This window comes from Sphaeramia orbicularis, chromosome 5 (genome assembly GCF_902148855.1).
Source record: "Sphaeramia orbicularis chromosome 5, fSphaOr1.1, whole genome shotgun sequence".
Taxonomy (NCBI): domain Eukaryota; kingdom Metazoa; phylum Chordata; class Actinopteri; order Kurtiformes; family Apogonidae; genus Sphaeramia; species Sphaeramia orbicularis.
Window position 1 is genome coordinate 30,515,180 of NC_043961.1, and position 19,815 is coordinate 30,534,994.

The 19,815-nt window shown below is 35.7% G+C and overlaps 1 protein-coding gene across 1 annotated transcript; it reads left to right on the forward strand.

The window, feature by feature from the left end:
- Positions 1-5,208: 5,208 nt before the first annotated feature.
- Positions 5,209-19,413, forward strand: eps8l3a (EPS8 signaling adaptor L3a). Its single transcript, XM_030134989.1, has 18 exons — positions 5,209-5,273; positions 5,351-5,421; positions 5,519-5,583; positions 6,567-6,725; positions 10,169-10,318; positions 10,414-10,478; positions 10,562-10,683; positions 12,415-12,539; positions 12,637-12,742; positions 12,828-12,901; positions 13,567-13,641; positions 15,454-15,599; positions 15,891-16,050; positions 16,129-16,172; positions 16,258-16,354; positions 16,468-16,572; positions 16,856-16,941; positions 19,242-19,413. Exons 1-18 carry the CDS (start codon positions 5,209-5,211, stop codon positions 19,384-19,386), a joined length of 1,860 nt encoding a protein of 619 aa, XP_029990849.1. The 3' UTR covers positions 19,387-19,413.
- Positions 19,414-19,815: the final 402 nt, after the last annotated feature.

A 19,815-nucleotide genomic window follows, 5' to 3' on the forward strand; every position in this document is an offset into this window, starting at 1 on the left:
ATGTGTTCATTCACATTAGTAGCAGAATTTAACAGTCACTTGACAAAGGCAGTTTCTGACCTCTAGTGGTTCAGATGAAGTCCTGACATCAGTGAGTGTTTGGAGGTGTAATGGACTCCATGCACAGCCCCACTACTTCCTTTACTTCAGGTGGGTCCTTTATTTCCCGTCTTTCATTATTGGACACACTGATTAACCCTTTCATGCATGAATTATAAGAACCTTAATCAAGATTTTTATTCATGAGTTTTTATTCCTTGAGGCATTAAAAAAAAACAATGCAATTGATATAGTTTTTATGAACCCATTTTTCATGGAGTTGCAAAAATGTCTACTCAGCTGGATGCCATGCATTAAATTTTTGAAGCAAAGAAATGTATGTACTGATAAAGTGTGTGAAAACTGTGAAATAAAAACATTTTTAATGCAGATAATCTGATGTTTTCTCACATTTTAACATACACTAATACTAGTCGTTACTCACTTCATGGAGATAATATGCAAAAAAAAACCCACAAAAACCTGTTAATTACAGTCTAATAACTAACAAGCAATTGATTTACTCTTAAACATGTTAGTGTAGATCAGGTTTATCAAGGACAGCAAAGTTACAGTGATGGTATGAATTGCAGTGTATGGGATGATGCATGCACTGCAAAAATCTAAATCTTACCAAGTGTATTTTTCTAATTTCTAGTCAAAATATGCCATCACACTTAAAATAAGACAGAATCACCTATAGAGTAACTTTTTTTCTTTTTTTGCTTAATTCAAGCAAAAAAATCTGCCAGTGGAACAAGTGAAAATTATCTTGGTAAGATTTCTTGAAATAAGAATTTCCAGATCTATTGTCTAAAAATGAGTTCATATATCTCACTGAAAAGTTCCTCTTTAGGGGATTCTGTCTTATTTTAAGCATGATAAGATATTTGGACTACAAATGAGAAAAATACACTTGGACAGAGTTAAATTCTTGCAGTGTGAGTGTCCACTGTGTTGGCTGATATGGAACTAAACAACAAAATCCATGAATGTACAAGAGAACAGCTGTCCACTGTAGTGACCACTATGCATGAAAGGGGTCATCCAGGTGTGCCTGACTAATCAGTAGTCACAGCAAGAAGTAGCAGACACACCTGGATTAATCAGTGTGTCCAATAATGAAAGACAGAAAATAAGGGAGCCACCTGAAGATCAGGAAGTAGTGGGACTGTGCATAGAGCCCATTCAGGTTTAGTTCATTATGGAAGCAGTTAGTTAGCAGATGTATTCAAATCCAGTCCTCCAGGGCCGGTATCCTGCATGTTTTAGATAGTTCCCTCTTCCAGCACACCTGGTTCAATTAATGATCAGCTCATCATCATGCTCCTCAGAAGCCTGATAATGATGGAATGGCTTCCATGTGTGATGGAAGAGGGAAATATCTAAAACATGCAGGATACTCACCCTCAAGGACTGGATTTGAATACGCCTACCTTAGTGTCTTCAGTGTCTGACTAGTGTGAATTCCTTCTAGTTGGTATAAATATGACTGCAGACAAAACTTTAAATTACACTTTTAGTTTGAAACTGAAGTTAAAGGTAGAGATAGAAACTATTTCTGCATATACTGCATACTGTGTAAAGTCTAGTTTCTCTTTCTGATATTTTTTGAGAAAAGCCCATTTTTTAATATCAGAAAACACAAAAGTCACCACAAAGAATTACAAAATTGAATGAAGAGGACTTTGACCAAATCTTTATCTAAACTGAATACACACTGATCAGCCATACCATTCTGTCCACTGACAGGACAAGTGGTATTAATGTTGATTATTTCATTCCAGTGGGACCTGTCCCTCGAAGGTGATGTGTTAGAAACAGCAAAATGGGGAAGAGTTTGGATGTGTGTAACTGTGACAAAGGAGAAATTGTGACGGTCAAATCACTGGGTCAGATCGTCTCCTGATCTTGTTTTTCATTCCCAGTGTAACGTGGTTCCTTCCAAAAGTATCTAAAGACCAAGGCAGGTTTATTTTATCCCTGATATGTATTTCATATCAACCACATCTCAACCAGTCCAGTGTCTATGGAAGCAGAACATTATTACCACCTGTCTAATATGGTGTAGGTTCCCCTTTTTCCACAAAACCAGCTCTGACCCGAGGTCTAGACTCCACCAGACCTCTGGAGATGTGCTGTTGTATCTGGACCAAGATGTTAGCATCAGACCCCTGATGTTCTGAAAGTAGCGAGGTGGACCTCCATGGATCAGATTTAGTTATCAAACACCTCCCACAGATGATCAGTTGCCATGAGAATGGGGTGTCCTTAGTCCATTTTTGGTCAGTACTAACCACCGCAGACCAGGAACAAACAACAAGACCTGCAGTTGTGGAAATGCTCTGACCCAGTCATCACTGTCATCATATGGCTTTTTGCTCATTTTGGTGTTTCCAACACAGGACTAATTGTTCACTTGCTGTCTAAAATATCCAACCCAGCAAAAGGTACCAGTGTATTGAAATAATGAATATTATTACCACTTCTCCTGTCTCTGTATATTGAGCTGAAGGTCTTGTTTTCAATAAATCTGATTAAAATAAACAATATGAAAATGACAGAAAAAAAAAGAATTATCACAAAACATGTACAAAACAACTAAATTGGTTGAAACAAGAATAGCTCTAAATGAAATATGATAGAATTAAAAATTAAAATTACCTGAGTTTGGGTGAATTTCAGATATTTCTACGTTACAACAAAATATCATCCAGAATTTTTGCTGTGACAATTGTAACTGAGCAATGTGTGTTTTTATGTATATTTATATGTTGTTGTTTTTTTTTGTTTGTTTTTTTTTTAATTAGGTGAGTTAGGACATTGTGCAAGAAGCTGAAAGTTAAAATGCCAAACATGTTCTCATTTACAGCCTGGAAACCTTTTTTCCACGATGGGGTGTTTTCCTCAGTATCTTCTTTTCTAACCTTTGCTCAGTTGGGATGCCACAGTGATTCACACCCTGAACTGAGTCGGCTCAGTTCCAGTCCCACAGAGCATTTTACCACTGACACTGGACTTTGTCCTTTTCCTTTATGAGGAAGTGTTCTTCTGTCGTTGTATCTTGCTGGTGAAGGAAAACCAGGATTCAGGTATGATTTGTGTTTTTAGTAAATGGTAAATCATAGAGACAGGACTGACGGCACCGTCCAACGATCAGACATAAGAGGTAAGAGCTTGAACTCAGAGTCACTACAGTGAATTAGATACATCTGTTTGTCTGAATGATCTGTACAGTCTGAGTAATCAACCTTATTATCACCAGAACAGGAAGACAAAACAGCTGGATTTACAAATAGATATCATTTTCCATAACTGTTCTTGAGTTTAGCTCGTTCATTAAACAAAACCAATCAGAAATCTGTCTCTTTAACACGTTCTTAACAGTGGTGGCACTGTTTTTAGTCAAGTCCTCAAGTATTTTGAGTATTTCCATTTCTACGCTACAACTACAAGTTATTTTTTCCACTAATTTTTCTTCCTTTTCCTGTCAAGTGAAAACCATGTTTTAGTGATAAACCCAAAGGATGACGTTTTCCTCTGTGATTTGATTGAAGAAAATGTTCTTCCTTTTCTGATCCAAATTATCTCTTGAAAACAGGTCTGTTTTACTGAGCTCATGAAAAGCTGACTTGTTTTAGAGACATGGTTCTCCCAGGACAGCGACACTACAAACATATGGTGATTTAACAGAATGAGATGTTCAACCAACAGTTTATAGTCTTTTAACCCTCAGACCCTAAACAGTCACTGGCAACTAAAAGCATCTGCTGATCTATTTAATAACTTTAGACCCACTAATCATATCTATACATTTACATAATTCAGGTAAAATGCAGGTTCTTAGGTTTACATTAGTTTCAGAACCTGTAGTGAACATGGAAACACCATCATCTTCTGCAACACTGATTCACTACTAAAAACCATGCTGTTTGACAATGGCTTTAGGTTTGGCTTTACATTCAGTTAATGGTATAATTTGCCTGTTTTCTCTATTTTCATGTAATAACCTTTGAATTAACGCTGAGCTGTGATGAACATCTACATGTTAAGAAATTAATTATTCAAAAACACCACAATTTCAGTGCAAAATGAAGATGATACATTAATGAACTGCAACAAGTCTTATAGGAAAGCTTAGGTTTGGAGAAAAATTCACCATAAAAAAAAAAAAAGTCATTGTTAGACTTAACCCTTTGTAGACTGTTGTCATGAATCCAGCTCAGTATTCCACTGTTTTTGTAAAGATTTGCTGCTAAACACCATATCTGAATGTACAGTACAAATGTTTCCCTCTTACAATGATCCCTGACATCCATGGATCAATTTCAAAGTCCTGTTCCAGTAATGGTGTTGTTAATTTCATGACATGGTACTGATTTCTGGATAATTTTTGTTTTATTTGGATTGTTGTTGACAGGGATAACTGATCAATAGCAGCATCAGTGAAATAATATACACACCTGAGACTGGATAATTATTTGTATATCATAGTTATAGTATGCTCTATATTAAAACTAACTTAATTTTAGAGTCTATTTGATGGCAACGGAACAAATAAATATTTTCTCTATATTATTGTAAGTAAATTTAGGCAGCAAGGGGTTAAGGTAGTTGAAATGAACTCCATCATACACACCTACAGCAGTAAAATGTAACGTTCACCCTAAAGATAGAGGAAAACAATCTGAAAATTACATGTATAATAGTAAAACAATGACAGACACCATTTTACAGCCCAGTGATGACTTAGGCTTTGCATACTTTAAGTCGATCTGGCGGTAGGCCTGCATGTTCTTTAGCATATTCAGTGTGATACTTGTACTTACGTTTAAGTTAATGATCCGGTTACGTCTTCCCGTCCTTATCGACACCATAAAGATGCATTATTCCATCACAGAGCGTGGCTGCTAGGCGACTGTAACTAGTTGATGGTTGCTCTGATTCATTTATTGATTTATTAGTAATAGGTATGGGTGGGGACGAGCTAATTTTACTTCATCCTAAGTTCAACATGAGTCTGTTCTGGCACCCCAAACATTTCTAAATGAATTATTAACAGATTCAGATGTAGGGTGCTGAGTCTGCTCATTCCACTGCTGTAACACATTCCATTGTGTTTGTTTAATATCAGCTGTCATCTTGTAGGTGTGACAAGTCAGAGGCAAAATGATCCGGAATAACCTTCTGTTCGGCAACGACACCAGCAGCTTGACAGGATCCATCCAGTCTAAGTATGATGAGCTTTTCTTGGTTTTGTATAAAGAGCGACTGATTCACACTGACATCTGCTCATGTTATTTTGTGACAGTGGTTTTTCTGTGGATGAGGCGTCATCGCAGGTGTCTGGTCTGTCTACACCCAGTGCAAAGTCAATTTACTGTAAGTTAACACTGGTACCAGTCACAACAAAGGATTATCATACTAAATTTATTCTGATCAATAAAGCAGGAATCTGGTTTATTTTTTAACCCGACAGTGCAAAGGAAGGAGTATGCAGTATCAGTAAACAAGATGTTGAAAAAATCTCAGTACAAAGTGGAGGTAGAGTATCATTACAATATCTGTATCATCCTTAACCCATAAAGACCTAAACAGCCAATGGAGACCAAAACCATCTACTGATCTAAACTGTTTAATACCTGCTGATCCACTAATCCTATCAATACATGTAAATAATTGGTGTGAAATGCAGCTTATCATTGTTTCATGGTCATCAGATATGACCCATTTAGACGTTCAGAGGCTTCGAAGTGAATGTGGAAACAACGTCATCTTCTACAACATTGATTCACCAGTAAAACCTATGGAGTTGGATCAATGACAATGAATGGAGACACTTGATTTTACACTCAGTTAATGATAAATTTTGTTGAAAAGTCGCTATTTTCATTTTTTTTTTTTTTTCTTGATGTGAAAAACATTTGAATTTACTCTCAGTTTTTCTGAACATCTGTATGATCAGTGAATTAAATAAAGGAAAATACAGAATTTACACTGAAAAATGCAAAACACAGAAGCTAATATTATCATAAATGGTGATAAATCACTTAAAAAATGGTTAAATATAAAGAAAAATTCATTTGGGAATTGCCACAAATGTAGCACATGGAAACACCGTCATCTTCTACAACACTGATTCACCAGTTAAACCCATGGAGTTTGATCAATGACAGTGGATGGACACACTTGGTTTATGTTCAATTAATGATATATTTTGCTTTAAAAGTAACTTTTTGTTCGGTTTTCTCTGTTTTTGATTTGATAACCCTCAATTTTAATCTGAGCTTTTATGAACATTTACTTGATAGGTAAATTACATATAGGAAAATACATGATTTACACTAAAAAAGCACAAAATACAGAAGATATTACTATAATAACTGGTGATAAATCTGTTAAGAATGATTAGATAGATAGAAAAATTCATGTGGGAAGTGCCATAGCAGAAGCACTGGGTCTTTATGGGTTAAACTCACTCTGACATATGTAAATGTGTGTTTTAACCCCGCTGTTGTCTCCTGCAGCATTTGTTCACCTGTGAACTGGATGGGAGGGATCTGAGGACCCTGGCCGACTGTGTGGAGCGGCTGAAGCTGCTGGATGGGATGGGCAGAGTGTGGGGTCAGAACATGATGCTGGTGGTGAACGGCGCCAGACTGATTCTCACAGATGTCGAAACCAAGGTAGACAGTAAACACCATGTGAAGCCTTTAGATTATTACGCATTGGAAGAAAAAACAGTGATGGGAGTGGTCCCTCCCATAAACTAAATACCTGTAGGAGACTACGAGCAATGGTACAGATGCAAGAATGTACAAATATGACCTTCTAAGTTTTAGTGTTTAACTTAGATAATACCTTTAACCCATAAACACGAAAACATCCACCGGCAACCAAAACCATTTACTGATATAAAATGTTTAATACCTTCTGCTCCACTAATCCTATTAATTCATGTAAATAATTGATGTAAAATACAGTTTTTCACCATTTCATGGTCATTAGATATGACTCATTTAGACGTTCAGAGGCTCCGTAGTGAACGTGGAAACACTGTCATCTTCTATAACATTGAGTCACCAGTACAGTGGATGGACACACTGGGTTTATGTTCAAATATTAATATATTTTACTGAAAAAGTCACTTTTGCTTCAGTTTTCTCTATTTCTGATATAATAACCCTCAATTGTGATTTAAGATTTTATGGACATCTGTGTGATCAGTTCATTAATGCATAAAGACCCAAACATCTGCTGGCAACCAAAACCATCTATTGATCTAAAATGTTTAATACCTGTTGATCCACTGATCTTATCAATACATGTAAATAATTGGTGTAAAACACAGTTTGTCATCTATTCATGGTCATCAGATATGACCCATTTGGATTTTCAGAGGCTCCGTGGTGAACCTTGATTCACCAGTAAAACCCATGGAGTTGGATCAATGACAGTGGATGGACATACTTAGTTTATGTTTATTTAATGATAGATTTTGCTGAAAAAAACACATTTTCTTCAGTTTTCTCTGTTTCTAATATAAGAACTCTCAACTTCAATCTGAGCTTTACTGAATAAGTGAATTGAATATGTGAAAATATCAGATTTACTCTGAAATAAATACGAAATACAGAGGATAATATTATAATAAATGGTGTTAAATCACTTAAAAAAGGTTCAGTTGAGAGAAAAAATCTTTTGGGAATTGCCACAAAAGTACAACTGGGTCTTTATGGGCTAAATATGGGAAAACAGGCCATTTTCACTTAAAAGTGCAAAATACAGAGCATAATATTACAATAAATGGTAACAAATCATTTGAGAAAAGTTAAAAGTAGAGAGAAATTCATTTGGGAACTGATACAAAAGAAGCACTGGGTCGTTATGGGTTAAGGAACATGTTAATTATTACCCTCCCGTACATACATCTTAGTCCAATATTGGTGTTTTTTGGTCATTATCAAGGGTGCTGCCAGGGATATGGGGCCCCATGAAAAAAAAGTACTACAACTTTGGACCCCACTATTTCAACCATAAAATATAACACTGTGCAGGCATGGATCAATATTGTGCTTACAAAAAAATTTACTATTTCATGCCAATGTTACGATTTTTTTTTTTTTTTTTTTTTTACATTGATATACACATGAAATATGGATTTAATTTTTGGAAGTATATTTCACTTTGTCTCCATTTTTCTCTTCTCTCATTTGCTTCTTCCTCATCAGCTGCTGTTGTCAGTGGTTCTGTCCTTTAATTCTCCCTCCGCTTCCACAGTGTCGCCTACACATAGTCCTGGCTCTGTTGAATGCACTGATACAGTTCCTAATAAATCACTAATAGTGCTCCAAATAACATCATGACTAAACCTGGTCACCATCCAATTAGTAATACAGGTTTTAGTTTATCTATGGGTCGTTACGTGGAATATAATAATACTGTATTATTATGAAATAAATAGTGTGTAGAATAATACTGCTCTGACTAGATTTTATTCTTTTCAGCTAAAATAAATCAAAACTAATGCAAATAAACAAACATGCTAATAGTGCCTTATGAATCAAACATTTTTTTATGGTGACAGGTTAATAATTTTCATGTGGAAAAAGTGACTAACGTTCTATTATTTTTAGGGCCCCTGACAGTCATGGGCCTTAGAATCATCATCACTTTTCTCCCCTTTACTGTGTCCCTGCCCGAAGAAAACAATCGATCAGTGGTACAGACACAATATTGTACAAATACAACCTTAAGAGTTTTAGTGTTTGACTTAGATAACACCTGAAGGAACATGTGTTAACGATTAACCAGCTCCTTACACACATCTTAGTCCCATATGAGGTCCTTTCAGTCATTACAAAGCACTTATTAATGCTTTATTCTGTATGAATATTAGGCAATTAACTAACAATTTAGAATTGAGATCAGTATTTGTGTTTTCTGTGATGCGGTTGAAATGACCGGTTGTTTTTTCCGTTGCATGTATATTATGTAGAAGGTTTACAACTAGATGTATACGACTCATTTTACCCCAAGTTTTGGACCTTTAAATCATTTTTTCTGGAGCGCATTTGTACGGGACACGGGTGAGGATGACTTTCTGGGGAATAACATTTTAGTTTTTGGAAACTTTTATATGCGTTCATTCATTCATTCATTCATTCATTCATCTTCTGAACCCACTTTATCCTCACTATAGGTGGGGTAGGGGGTGGGAGTGTGGAGCCTATCCCAAACTTTTATATTAATGACTCAATATATCTAAATGTGAATCCTGGATTTCTGTGTATTTTATAACAAGTATGAATACGAATACGAATACGAATACGAATACGAATACGAATACGAATACGAGTACGAATACGAATACGAATACGAATACGAATACGAATAGTGTTGTGCATAAGAACCCTGAAATTTATGAAATATAAGAATGCTATAAGACCTGTCTGTGGAGGAGTTTGATTTGCATAAAAAAATGGACCCTAAAGTACTTTTATATACTAATTTTTGTTTACATATTGTTACTGTAACCCCCCCCCTTCATTTTGCTTTATATCCATTTTGTTTCGATACTTGTATTGTATTGTATTTGTATATTCTGTTCAAGCACCAAACAGACATTTGTGCCATACCATTTTTTGTTTTTTGGGTTTTTTTTTTTTGCATTTTTAGTATGTACTTTTCAACAAAACCAAGTATTAGTTAAGTTCTAAGTAAAACCACATTGCTTCAATATGATAAATAAAGAGTCAGCATCGAACTAATAGAAATACTGTGAAGTACTAACTCATGGTGAAAATATTTAGTATTTATTGGATAAACACCTGAAAAAATTGTGCCACCTCATTTTAAAGGCTGTTTGTCTTAATATAAGTGTAATGTTAAACTGAATAGAGTTCACAACGTTACTGTGTTTTGAAGAAGAAATATAAAGAAAGTTACATTTAGTTAAGTGCTTGTTCAATTGCACCAACACCATCATCAAATAACGCTTAAGAGATTGGAAGAGATGTTTCATTTTTATATTTATCAAGACGGTTGTAAGAAGAATGTAATTTGTTTAACGTCTGTTTGGATGAAGACTATTTATTTTATAATTTTTAAAATTAATTTCTTTATTTAGGAGGAGCTGGAATCAATGGCTCTCAGCGACATTGTGGAGTTTCAGGCTGTGCTGAACTCTGGGGTGTTTAATTCACTTCTCACAGTCTCGGTCCAACCTGGAAAGAAACCTCCCACCAGTGTCTTCATGTTCCAGTGTGAAGAAGTCAGGGTGAGGATGACAAAACTGCAGAAAAGGCAGATCTCCTTGGAGAGACAAATACACTTAGGTTTGTTGAGTAATATATATGTTTTTATTATTTCCAGGCAGATCTGGTTCAAAAGGAACTCTCAAAAGCACTTTCACGTATAAATGAGGATCTGAGTAACGGGTAAGGACTCATAGTCACCCAGAATACACACCTGCAACTTTATTGGTGGCATTTACTTGTAACATCTCAATTTTTTAAAGCAGCAAAGCAGGATTTTTACCTGTTCCTGTGGGAATGAAAAACCTCCGGAACTCCATAAACTCTGAACCTGAACAGCAAAAACCTGCAGCAAAACCAGTGCCTCTATGGACGTCTCCTGACTCTGGTGAGGACAGAAATACCAGATTTGACCTAATATCAGGCACTCTGATTTCAGAATTCCTCCAGCATGTAGGAGTTTGAGTTAGTTGCAAGTCAGTATATCCCAAGGTTATAATAGTTTTGGATTTTTCATTGTAGTTTAGTTTTATTTAGTTCTGACTTTTTTTTTTCTCTAATTCACTTAGTTTTAATTAGTTTTTAGAGCAGGTTTGCTAGTTTTTTATTAGTTTTTGTTATTTTCTAAATGCTTAGTTTTAGTTTAGTTTTAGATTTTTTTATATCTTTTATCTTCTTCACCATCGTATTCACATAAATCCCAGGCAGGACTCTGTTTTCTCCCAACTTTAGTCTCCATGTTTCCAGGTAGAGTGGGGACCAGAAGACAACTCTAAAAGACAAGTGACGAGAAGTGACGTCATATGGTGCCAACAGATAAAATTGCTTGAGGGAAATAAATCGATTTCGTATCAATCCGACATTGACAAAGACAAAAATGAAGGGAATTTTTTCCATAATTTTTATACGTTTTAGTTAGTTTTGTAAGCACACAATACAGTTTCAGTTACTTATTGTTTTTTGTCTTTTAATTATAGTTTTTATTTATTTCAGTTAACAAAAATGTTTTTACAATTCTAGTTTTCGTCATTTCGTTAGTTTTTGTTAACGATAATTTCCTTATTAGTTGCAAATCACATCAGTGTTTTAGTTCTATAAATTATGAGTGATTCAAATTCAGATGCTTTCAACAATTGTAAGACAATTTGGTCCACTCCAAGGGGAAGCAAAGGAGGAAAAAACTGGAATTTTCATTGGACCCCAGATTGGAGAAGCTCATTGGTGTTCTTGTTTTCTTCTCAAAACATAGTCCTCTACAGCATATATCAGAAAAATGTAAACTCTCATCAAAAACAACATAAAACCAAAATGCGAAGACATTTTGAAAATCTGGTCATATGTGGCCCTGTGATGAACTGGCGACTTGTCCAGGGTGTACCCCGCCTTCGCCCCTATGTTGCTGGGATAGGCTCCAAGCGACCCCCGTGACCCTAGTGAGGATAAAGCGGGTTCAGAAAATTAATGAATGAATGGTCATATGTGTTTATTGATCATATAATTTTCCTTTGATTGACACCAGTGTGCTGGGTCAGTTTTCATGCTTCAGTGAACAACGCTAATTTGAATTGTGCAAAATAAAAGTCTTTTGCGCATGGAAGTGTAAGGGTTGATATAAGATCTGCCACCATGGATGACAAGTTCCATTGGTCTTTTACTTTCATAAATAAAACAGGAAAAAAAAAATTACATGTTAACCCCCTACCATCGAAACAAAGCATGAGGCCCATTTGTGCAACCATGGAATCCAAAATTCTCATCAATTAGTTGAAGACATGCTAAAATCTTATGAAAGAATGAGCACCCCCCCGACACTCTCTCTCTCAGTTTGGCTGATGTAAGTGATGAACATAATGAAAAATTTCTATATTACATTATATTTCTGAAATGGAAACCAGGTTCCAGGGGGCTTCAACCCAAACATGACATGGTTACTGTCAGTTCTTGTCACAATCTAAACACAGGAATCTGAAACATTTCAACAAGCGGATGGACTGATACGTCATTTTCTTCAAATCTGCTCCAAATGATAGGGTTTTTTTTTGTTGTTGTTGTCCTGTGTGATAACAGTGAAGGTGAGGTCTTCAAACTGCTTCTATTGGGTTTTGTTATGTTCATGCAGAAGAAGACGAACCTGAACCTGAACTGGTCATAGAGGACGAGGAGGACTCAACACCTCGACAGCAGACGCCACAGCCCTCCGTCACTCTTCCACCAAGACGGTACACGGAGCTGGACAGGAATGTGGTGAGTGACCTTTGAACACTCATACAACAATGGCAAAACTGTATTCTGTATTTGTGTGTTGAAAGTCAATCTGTTTGTGCTCTTTGCTTCTTTACAGGACATTTTGAATCATATTCTAGCAGATATTGAAATATTTATTGGGAAAATAGCTGCAGTAGTGGCTAAAAATGCAAGCAAAAAGAAGAAAAAGAAAAAAGGAAAAGGTATTTTGAAGCCAGAACAAAAGCAGATGAATTCTCCTGAACTGATAATGCATGACTTTATGGTGCATTGATTTTTCCTTTTCAGTCATGGATGGAATGCCCTCCAGAGAAGAATTTGCCACGTGTTACCACAAAATTAAATGTGCCTTCAACCTTCTGGTTTGTGCCTTTAAACATATTTATACATTTTGACCCATAAAGACCCAAACAGCTACTGGCAACCAAAACCACCTACTGATCTAAACTGTTTAATAACAACTGATCCACTAATCCTATCAATACATGTAAATAATATGTGTAAAATACAGTTTGTCATCTTTTCATGGTCATCAGATATGACCCATTTGGACGTTCAGAGGCTCCATAGTGAATGTGAAAACATTCGACAACGTCATTTTCTACAACACTGATTCACCAGTAAAACCCATTAAGTTGGATCAATGACAGTGGATGTAGACATTTGTTTTATGTTCATTTAATGATACATTTTGTTGGAAAAAGTCAATTTTTCTTCAGTTTTCTCTGTTTCTGATATAATAACAATCAACTTTATTCTGAGCATTTATGAACATCTATATGATCAGTAAATTAAATATGAGAAAATACCTCATTTTCATTGAAAAACACAAAATACAGAGGATAATATTGTCATAAATGCTGATAAATCACTTAATAAAGGTTAAATAGTGAGAACAATTCATTTGGGAACTGACACAAAAGCAGCACTGGGTCTTTATGGGTTAATCACCCTGTAATGTATAATACATGTTTCACTAGAAAGATGTACTGCCTTAAATGTCCCAAAAATGTGTTTATTTTAACAGGGAGAGCTGAACGGAAAGATCAATAACCCCAGTGCTCCTGACTTTGTTCACTCCTTATTCTCAACATTAGCATATGTAAGTGACTATAGCTTTACATTTATAAATGTATTATTGGTGAAAGTATCTCATGTACAGTTTGTGTCCTGTGTCTAACTTTGCTTTATCTCGGTTTCTATGAGCGTACGAGTTGAAACAATGAGCATTATAGAGAATTATTTATTTTGGAGTCCACAAATTAATTTATTTATTTCTAAATGTCAAATACTTAGGCTTTAGAATAATCTTGCCAACATTAGAAGCTCCATAAGAAAATATTTTTTTGGGATATATTTCCTGTGAATAAATGAGGTGAAATGTAATATTTTTTTTCATTTATGTTGACAATTTGTAATATTTTCGTGGTAATAAAAACATTTCTTTTCTGCAGTCTTCAACTATTTTATGTTATTTCTTTTCTTGTAATAGATTTAACTTAGGTATGCTAGGATTATTTTATTGGTTTGGTGTTATATTCTACCTAAATTTACTTTTCAAAAAATGTATTTGTATTATGATCTTTTTTTTTCTTTTTTTTTTTTTTTATATTTTTTATTTCATGTTCTATCTCATTTATTTTTTAGTTCTCACTACATAACTATTTTATAGTTTAAACCCTTGGTTTTGTATCTTTTATTGCTGACTTTCCATTGTAATTAACACTTTATTTTTCTTTTATGATCAGTTGCTGGCTTTGTTTTAGCTGCATTCTGTGCTTAGCCCTTTATTTAGCACATTGTGCTTCTGTCTGGAAAGAAGTCTGCTGGATAAATTAACTTCTTCTTGCTTGACTTACTGTAAATATCTTCTGTATGAATATAAATACCGTAAAATATATCATCCCATACCCAAAGTTGATTCTACTTCTCTTTTTATTTCATAATGTCCTACTGCTTTGCACTTGTGGTTAGACGCAGTCTGCATTTTGTTGTGCAATGACAATGAAGCTGAATCGAATCGAATCGAATCGAATCGAATCTAATCTAATCTAATCTAATCTAATCTAATCTAATCTAATCTAATCTAATCTAATCTAATCTAATCTATCTAGTATTTATGAGGGGGGAAAATTAACTTTAAAATTCCCTTAATACGCACGACTAGGAAGGGTTTTTGTGTTTCTGTCAGCGGGGTGAGACTGTGGAACAGATTTAATATAGAGTTAAAGCAATGTCCAAGCATGAAAGAATTTAAAAGGAGGTACAAAGACACAATTTTTCAGAGGTACAGGGATGAGGGAGGGCTTGGAGATCACTGGGTGATATAAAGATGAACAAGTATGTGGAAAGTGTGTGTATATGTATGTATGGGTGTGTATGTGTGTGTGTATATATGTAGGTATATATGTGTGTGTATGGATCTGTGTGTGAATATGTATTTACATACATGTGTTATTGTATTATGTGTTTATGTAAATCATATTATATTTGTTCATAATAATATAAAGCCAGAAACCTAATTATTTACTAGTAAGTATCAGTCATATTATGGCATAGTGTGATATGATTAGACTAGGAAGGTTATTATTGTTATTAATTATATAAGGAGAAAGGGTGGGAGTTTATAAGTTGTACATCTTCTCACTCCTTTTCAAATATGTATTATATGTCTTATATTTAAGTGTTTTGTTTATTTATTTTCTTCTGTTTGACATTCATGTTCGAAATAAATACATCAATCAATCAATCAATCTTATATAATATAATATAATATAATATAATATAATATAATATAATATAATATAATATAATATAATATAATATAATATAATATAATATAATATAATATAATATAATATAATCTACTTCAGCCTGCCGCTTGTGTTTTATTTATTTCTCATATCGTCATCAGTTGGTATCTCACAGCCCTGAAGACCTCCCTCAGACCATCGTTGCTCCGCTGCTGACCCCTGTGTGTATTCGTCTTATGAGTGAGGAGGCGTCTTTGGAGGAGGACCAGCTGTGGCAGTCTCTGGGAGACACCTGGAACATCCCCAGGTGGAACAATGGACACTGAAGAAATAATTTTTCTGCTTTTGCATTGTTATGTTTTCATCTATACACTGCGTTCTAACTTGCTTGTGTTTTGTTTTTTTTTTGTTTTTTTTAATCTGAATGTGATTATACAGTGGTACTTTGCTTTTTTTTTTTTTGCCTGCTATATTGGCATATGGTTGATTTTTCTAACAGATTCTACTGTTTTGCTATAAAGTTTACTCACCTACCAATGTTCAATAGGAATTATTAATCAACTGTGACACTAATAAAGTCTCATATATTTGTTCCCAGTACCCAGTGGCCCGAGGACGATGAGGACATCCCTACCTACACTCTGGAGTTTTTGGATGGCTGGCAGCCCCCTGAGGTGTCTGCAAGCCCTGAACCCATTGAACCTGTGATCAGACAAGAGAAGAGGGAGCAGCAGCGTCAGAAAAATACACCCACTCCGGTAAACACTATAATTTAGTAAAGTGTCATTTAGTATCAAAGACAAGAAACGTCAAACAGGTCTTTTTTTTCTGTTTAGATCCCAGCTAAGTGGACACCCCCACATCCACCCCAGACACCCCGGTACGATCAAACACATAAGCATAATTTAACCTTATGTAAATATCTTAAACTTATAAGTGTTTCTGCTTCATGATGCATTTTCCAGCTCAAATGAGTCAAAACCACAACAAATGTGCGTTAAGGCAGACTTCATCGCAAGAAACCAAAGAGAACTCACCGTCACAAAAGGAGAAGTCGTGGAGGTGGGTTTGAGTGATCCGTACAGTACATCCTTGACCTTTTTTGTAATAATGGCACTCACAAAGAAAGCCCCACACTTCTTCAAGATCATGACTGGTGCTTTATTCGTTCCCAGGTGCTGGATACGTCAAAGCAGTGGTGGAGAGTGAGGAACAGCAGAGGGGAGGAGGGCTTTGTACCCAATAATGTCCTGGATGAGAACGCAGAGCAACCTGACGAGGTGCCTTTCAGACAAAAAAAAAAAAAAAACACCACAGGTTAACCCATAAATAAATAATAGAAAATCTGACAAACATGACAAACAGATGATCCTTGTGTGACACTGAACGAAAGCAGTGACTTAATTCCTCAGAAAGAATGTAAAGAAGGTCTCAGTGACACATTATACACTGAAAGGAAGGGAAAAACGTCAAATATTAAAAAATAAATAAATAAAATACATTTGCATATGATCCTAGTTACCAACTTTTGTGACAAAAAGGCATTTTAAATCTTTTTCTAAGCCATCTGAAGCCAACCCTGTCCTGACAAAGAAGTCCAAACCTGCAGAGGTGAAAGCCTGGCTCGAAGAACAGGGCTTCAGTAAAATGTAAGTATGTTATTGATTACATTTCATGAAACAAGTGTTACAAATGCAGCTAAATTCATTTTGATTCAACTCTTATTATTAAGAGTATAATGTTAAGGGTACTTTATTATTCACTCTCTTTGTCCAGAAGGTGTAGAAGTTTGAAAAATTAACCGTAATGAATGATACAGACACATATACAGATGCAGATGCAGATGCAGATACAGATACAGATACAGATACAGATGCAGATGCAGATACAGATACAGATACAGATGCAGATGCAGATGCAGATGCAGATACAGATACAGATGCAGATACAGATGCAGATGCAGATACAGATACAGATACAGATACAGATGCAGATGCAGATACAGATGCAGATGCAGATACAGATGCAGATGCAGATACAGATGCAGATGCAGATACAGATGCAGATGCAGATACAGATACAGATGCAGATGCAGATACAGATGCAGATGCAGATACAGATACAGATGCAGATGCAGATACAGATGCAGATGCAGATACAGATGCAGATGCAGATACAGATACAGATGCAGATGCAGATACAGATGCAGATACAGATACAGATACAGATGCAGATGCAAATACAGATACAGATGCAGATACAGATGCAGATGCAGATACAGATGCAGATGCAAATACAGATACAGATGCAGATGCAGATGAAGATACAGATACAGATACAGATGCAGATGCAGATGAAGATACAGATACAGATACAGATGCAGATGCAGATACAGATACAGATACAGATGCAGATACAGATGCAGATGCAGATACAGATGCAGATGCAGATACAGATGCAGATGCAGATACAGATACAGATGCAGATGCAGATGAAGATACAGATACAGATACAGATGCAGATGCAGATACAGATGCAGATACAGATGCAGATGCAGATACAGATACAGATGCAGATACAGATGCAGATACAGATGCAGATGCAGATACAGATGCAGATGCAAATACAGATGCAGATGCAGATACAGATACAGATGCAGATACAGATGCAAATACAGATACAGATGCAGATGCAGATACAGATACAGATGCAGATACAGATGCAGATGCAGATGCAGATACAGATACACATTATTGATCCCCAGAGGCAAATTCAATTGTTTCTGCTGAATCAGTCCATGCCTGAGCACAATGTGGTGTAGACTCTGATGGGTATGAAGGATCTCATACATCTTAATGACATTAGTCGCCCACTGCAGCTGCTCCTCTGGTTTGTCAGAATGGGATGAAGACGATAACCTTGAGTGGAATGTCGTAGTAGGTTATAACCCACCACCACCAGGCTATGGCCAATGTTTTGGCCAATTGTAGTGCCATGCAGTTTCACTTGTGCAGCTCAGCTCCATAATTCTGTTGGAGTCATGTTGTAGGATGTGTTGGTGCTCCACACCCTGGGCCAGTCTCATTTGTGAATCTTTGACTTGAATATGCAGTGATAAACCTTCTATTTAATAGATGGTGCCGTTTCAGCCTAGACATATGGACCAAAAACACCATCTGCAATATTGTTTTATGAAGAATTTTATGGTCATAAGTCTTTTGTTTATGAGGATGACATATTGGAAAATGATGGAACCTCTGGGAGTAGTAAACTCTGGGCCACGCCTGACCAATCAATATCAGTATATAGACTGTCCAAGAGTGAAAAATGCATCCATGTACTGACCCCAATTTTATAGAAACTGCTCATTTTAAAGCATGTTATTAACCCTCACTTACACTGGTCTACATGTAAAATACCTCCAGAATAAAAGTAGTGAAACTGTGCCATGTTTGGGTCAAAATGTGAAATTCTGTGAATTTATGAGAAAGTGGGTTTTACTCCAAAGGCACGTTTGTCTCAGACTGACTTGATTTACTTCAAAACACTGTCTGAACATTACAATACATTCACTTAACAGGTTCTTTCCAGACAGTGGATAATTTATTAATCTATTGTGTACATGTATATAAATCAATATATAAGTGTACTAACACTTTATCACATTGAAAACATTGATTCACCAGCACTTTTCTCATATGCTTTCCAGTTCATCTTATTAAAGGATATCTGAGCCAAATATTTTCTTAAAAAAAAAAAAAAAGAAAGAAAAAAAAAAGCAGTGATATTAGTGCTGTTTAACAATGGTTAACACAGGGTGATCATATCAATCATGAGATTCTAAATAAATGAATAAACTTTGATTTATATCTGTGATCTGGAAGTGAAGTGATGAGTGACATGAATGCATTAACCACACATCAGTGAGAATATCTTTTCTCTCTTGCAGCACTGTGCGATGTCTGAGCGTGCTCAGTGGATCGATGCTGCTGGGGATGACCAGAGAGGAACTGAAGGCCATCTGTCCAGAGGAAGGAGGCAAAGTCTTCTACCAGTTAAAAGCCATCAAGTCTGCTTTAGCTGTAAGTGACTGACCACTGAACATGTGACGTATGTTTACTGTCTCATTTACTAGAACATGAAGGATGTAGTTTTAACTATGTCCTTTTGATGAGTAATCACAAAAAAACTTAAGTTTCAGGAAGGGAACCTGTTTTGAATCTGTTTTTTTTTTTTTTGTTTTTGCCAAGGTTGAGAAAAATTACAGATTGTTACAAAATGTATTAAAATGTGTGTGCATTGTATCTGTGCTTTTAGTGTGCAGTCAGACAAATCACACTGGATAAATGCTGACAAGTTCTGTGTTTCAAAACTGCAGGGTGGAAATTAAGTGCAACCTGTGAGACGATTCCAAAGAGGACGAAAAAAATCATCAAGGACCAAAACAGTTTTTTCTCTTGTGAGATAGTGTAAACCTTTTGAAAAGGTGGGATTAAGGTTTACATCAATTTAACATGCACATA

Excerpts from the sequence above, each read along its gene's own strand:
- eps8l3a (XM_030134989.1), top strand. The coding sequence starts at position 5,209 with ATGATCCGGAATAACCTTCTGTTCGGCAACGACACCAGCAGCTTGACA. Across the intron at positions 16,173-16,257 it reads CATCCACCCCAGACACCCCG|CTCAAATGAGTCAAAACCAC; the intron begins GTACGATCAAAC and ends TGCATTTTCCAG. Across the intron at positions 16,942-19,241 it reads GAACAGGGCTTCAGTAAAAT|CACTGTGCGATGTCTGAGCG; the intron begins GTAAGTATGTTA and ends TCTCTCTTGCAG.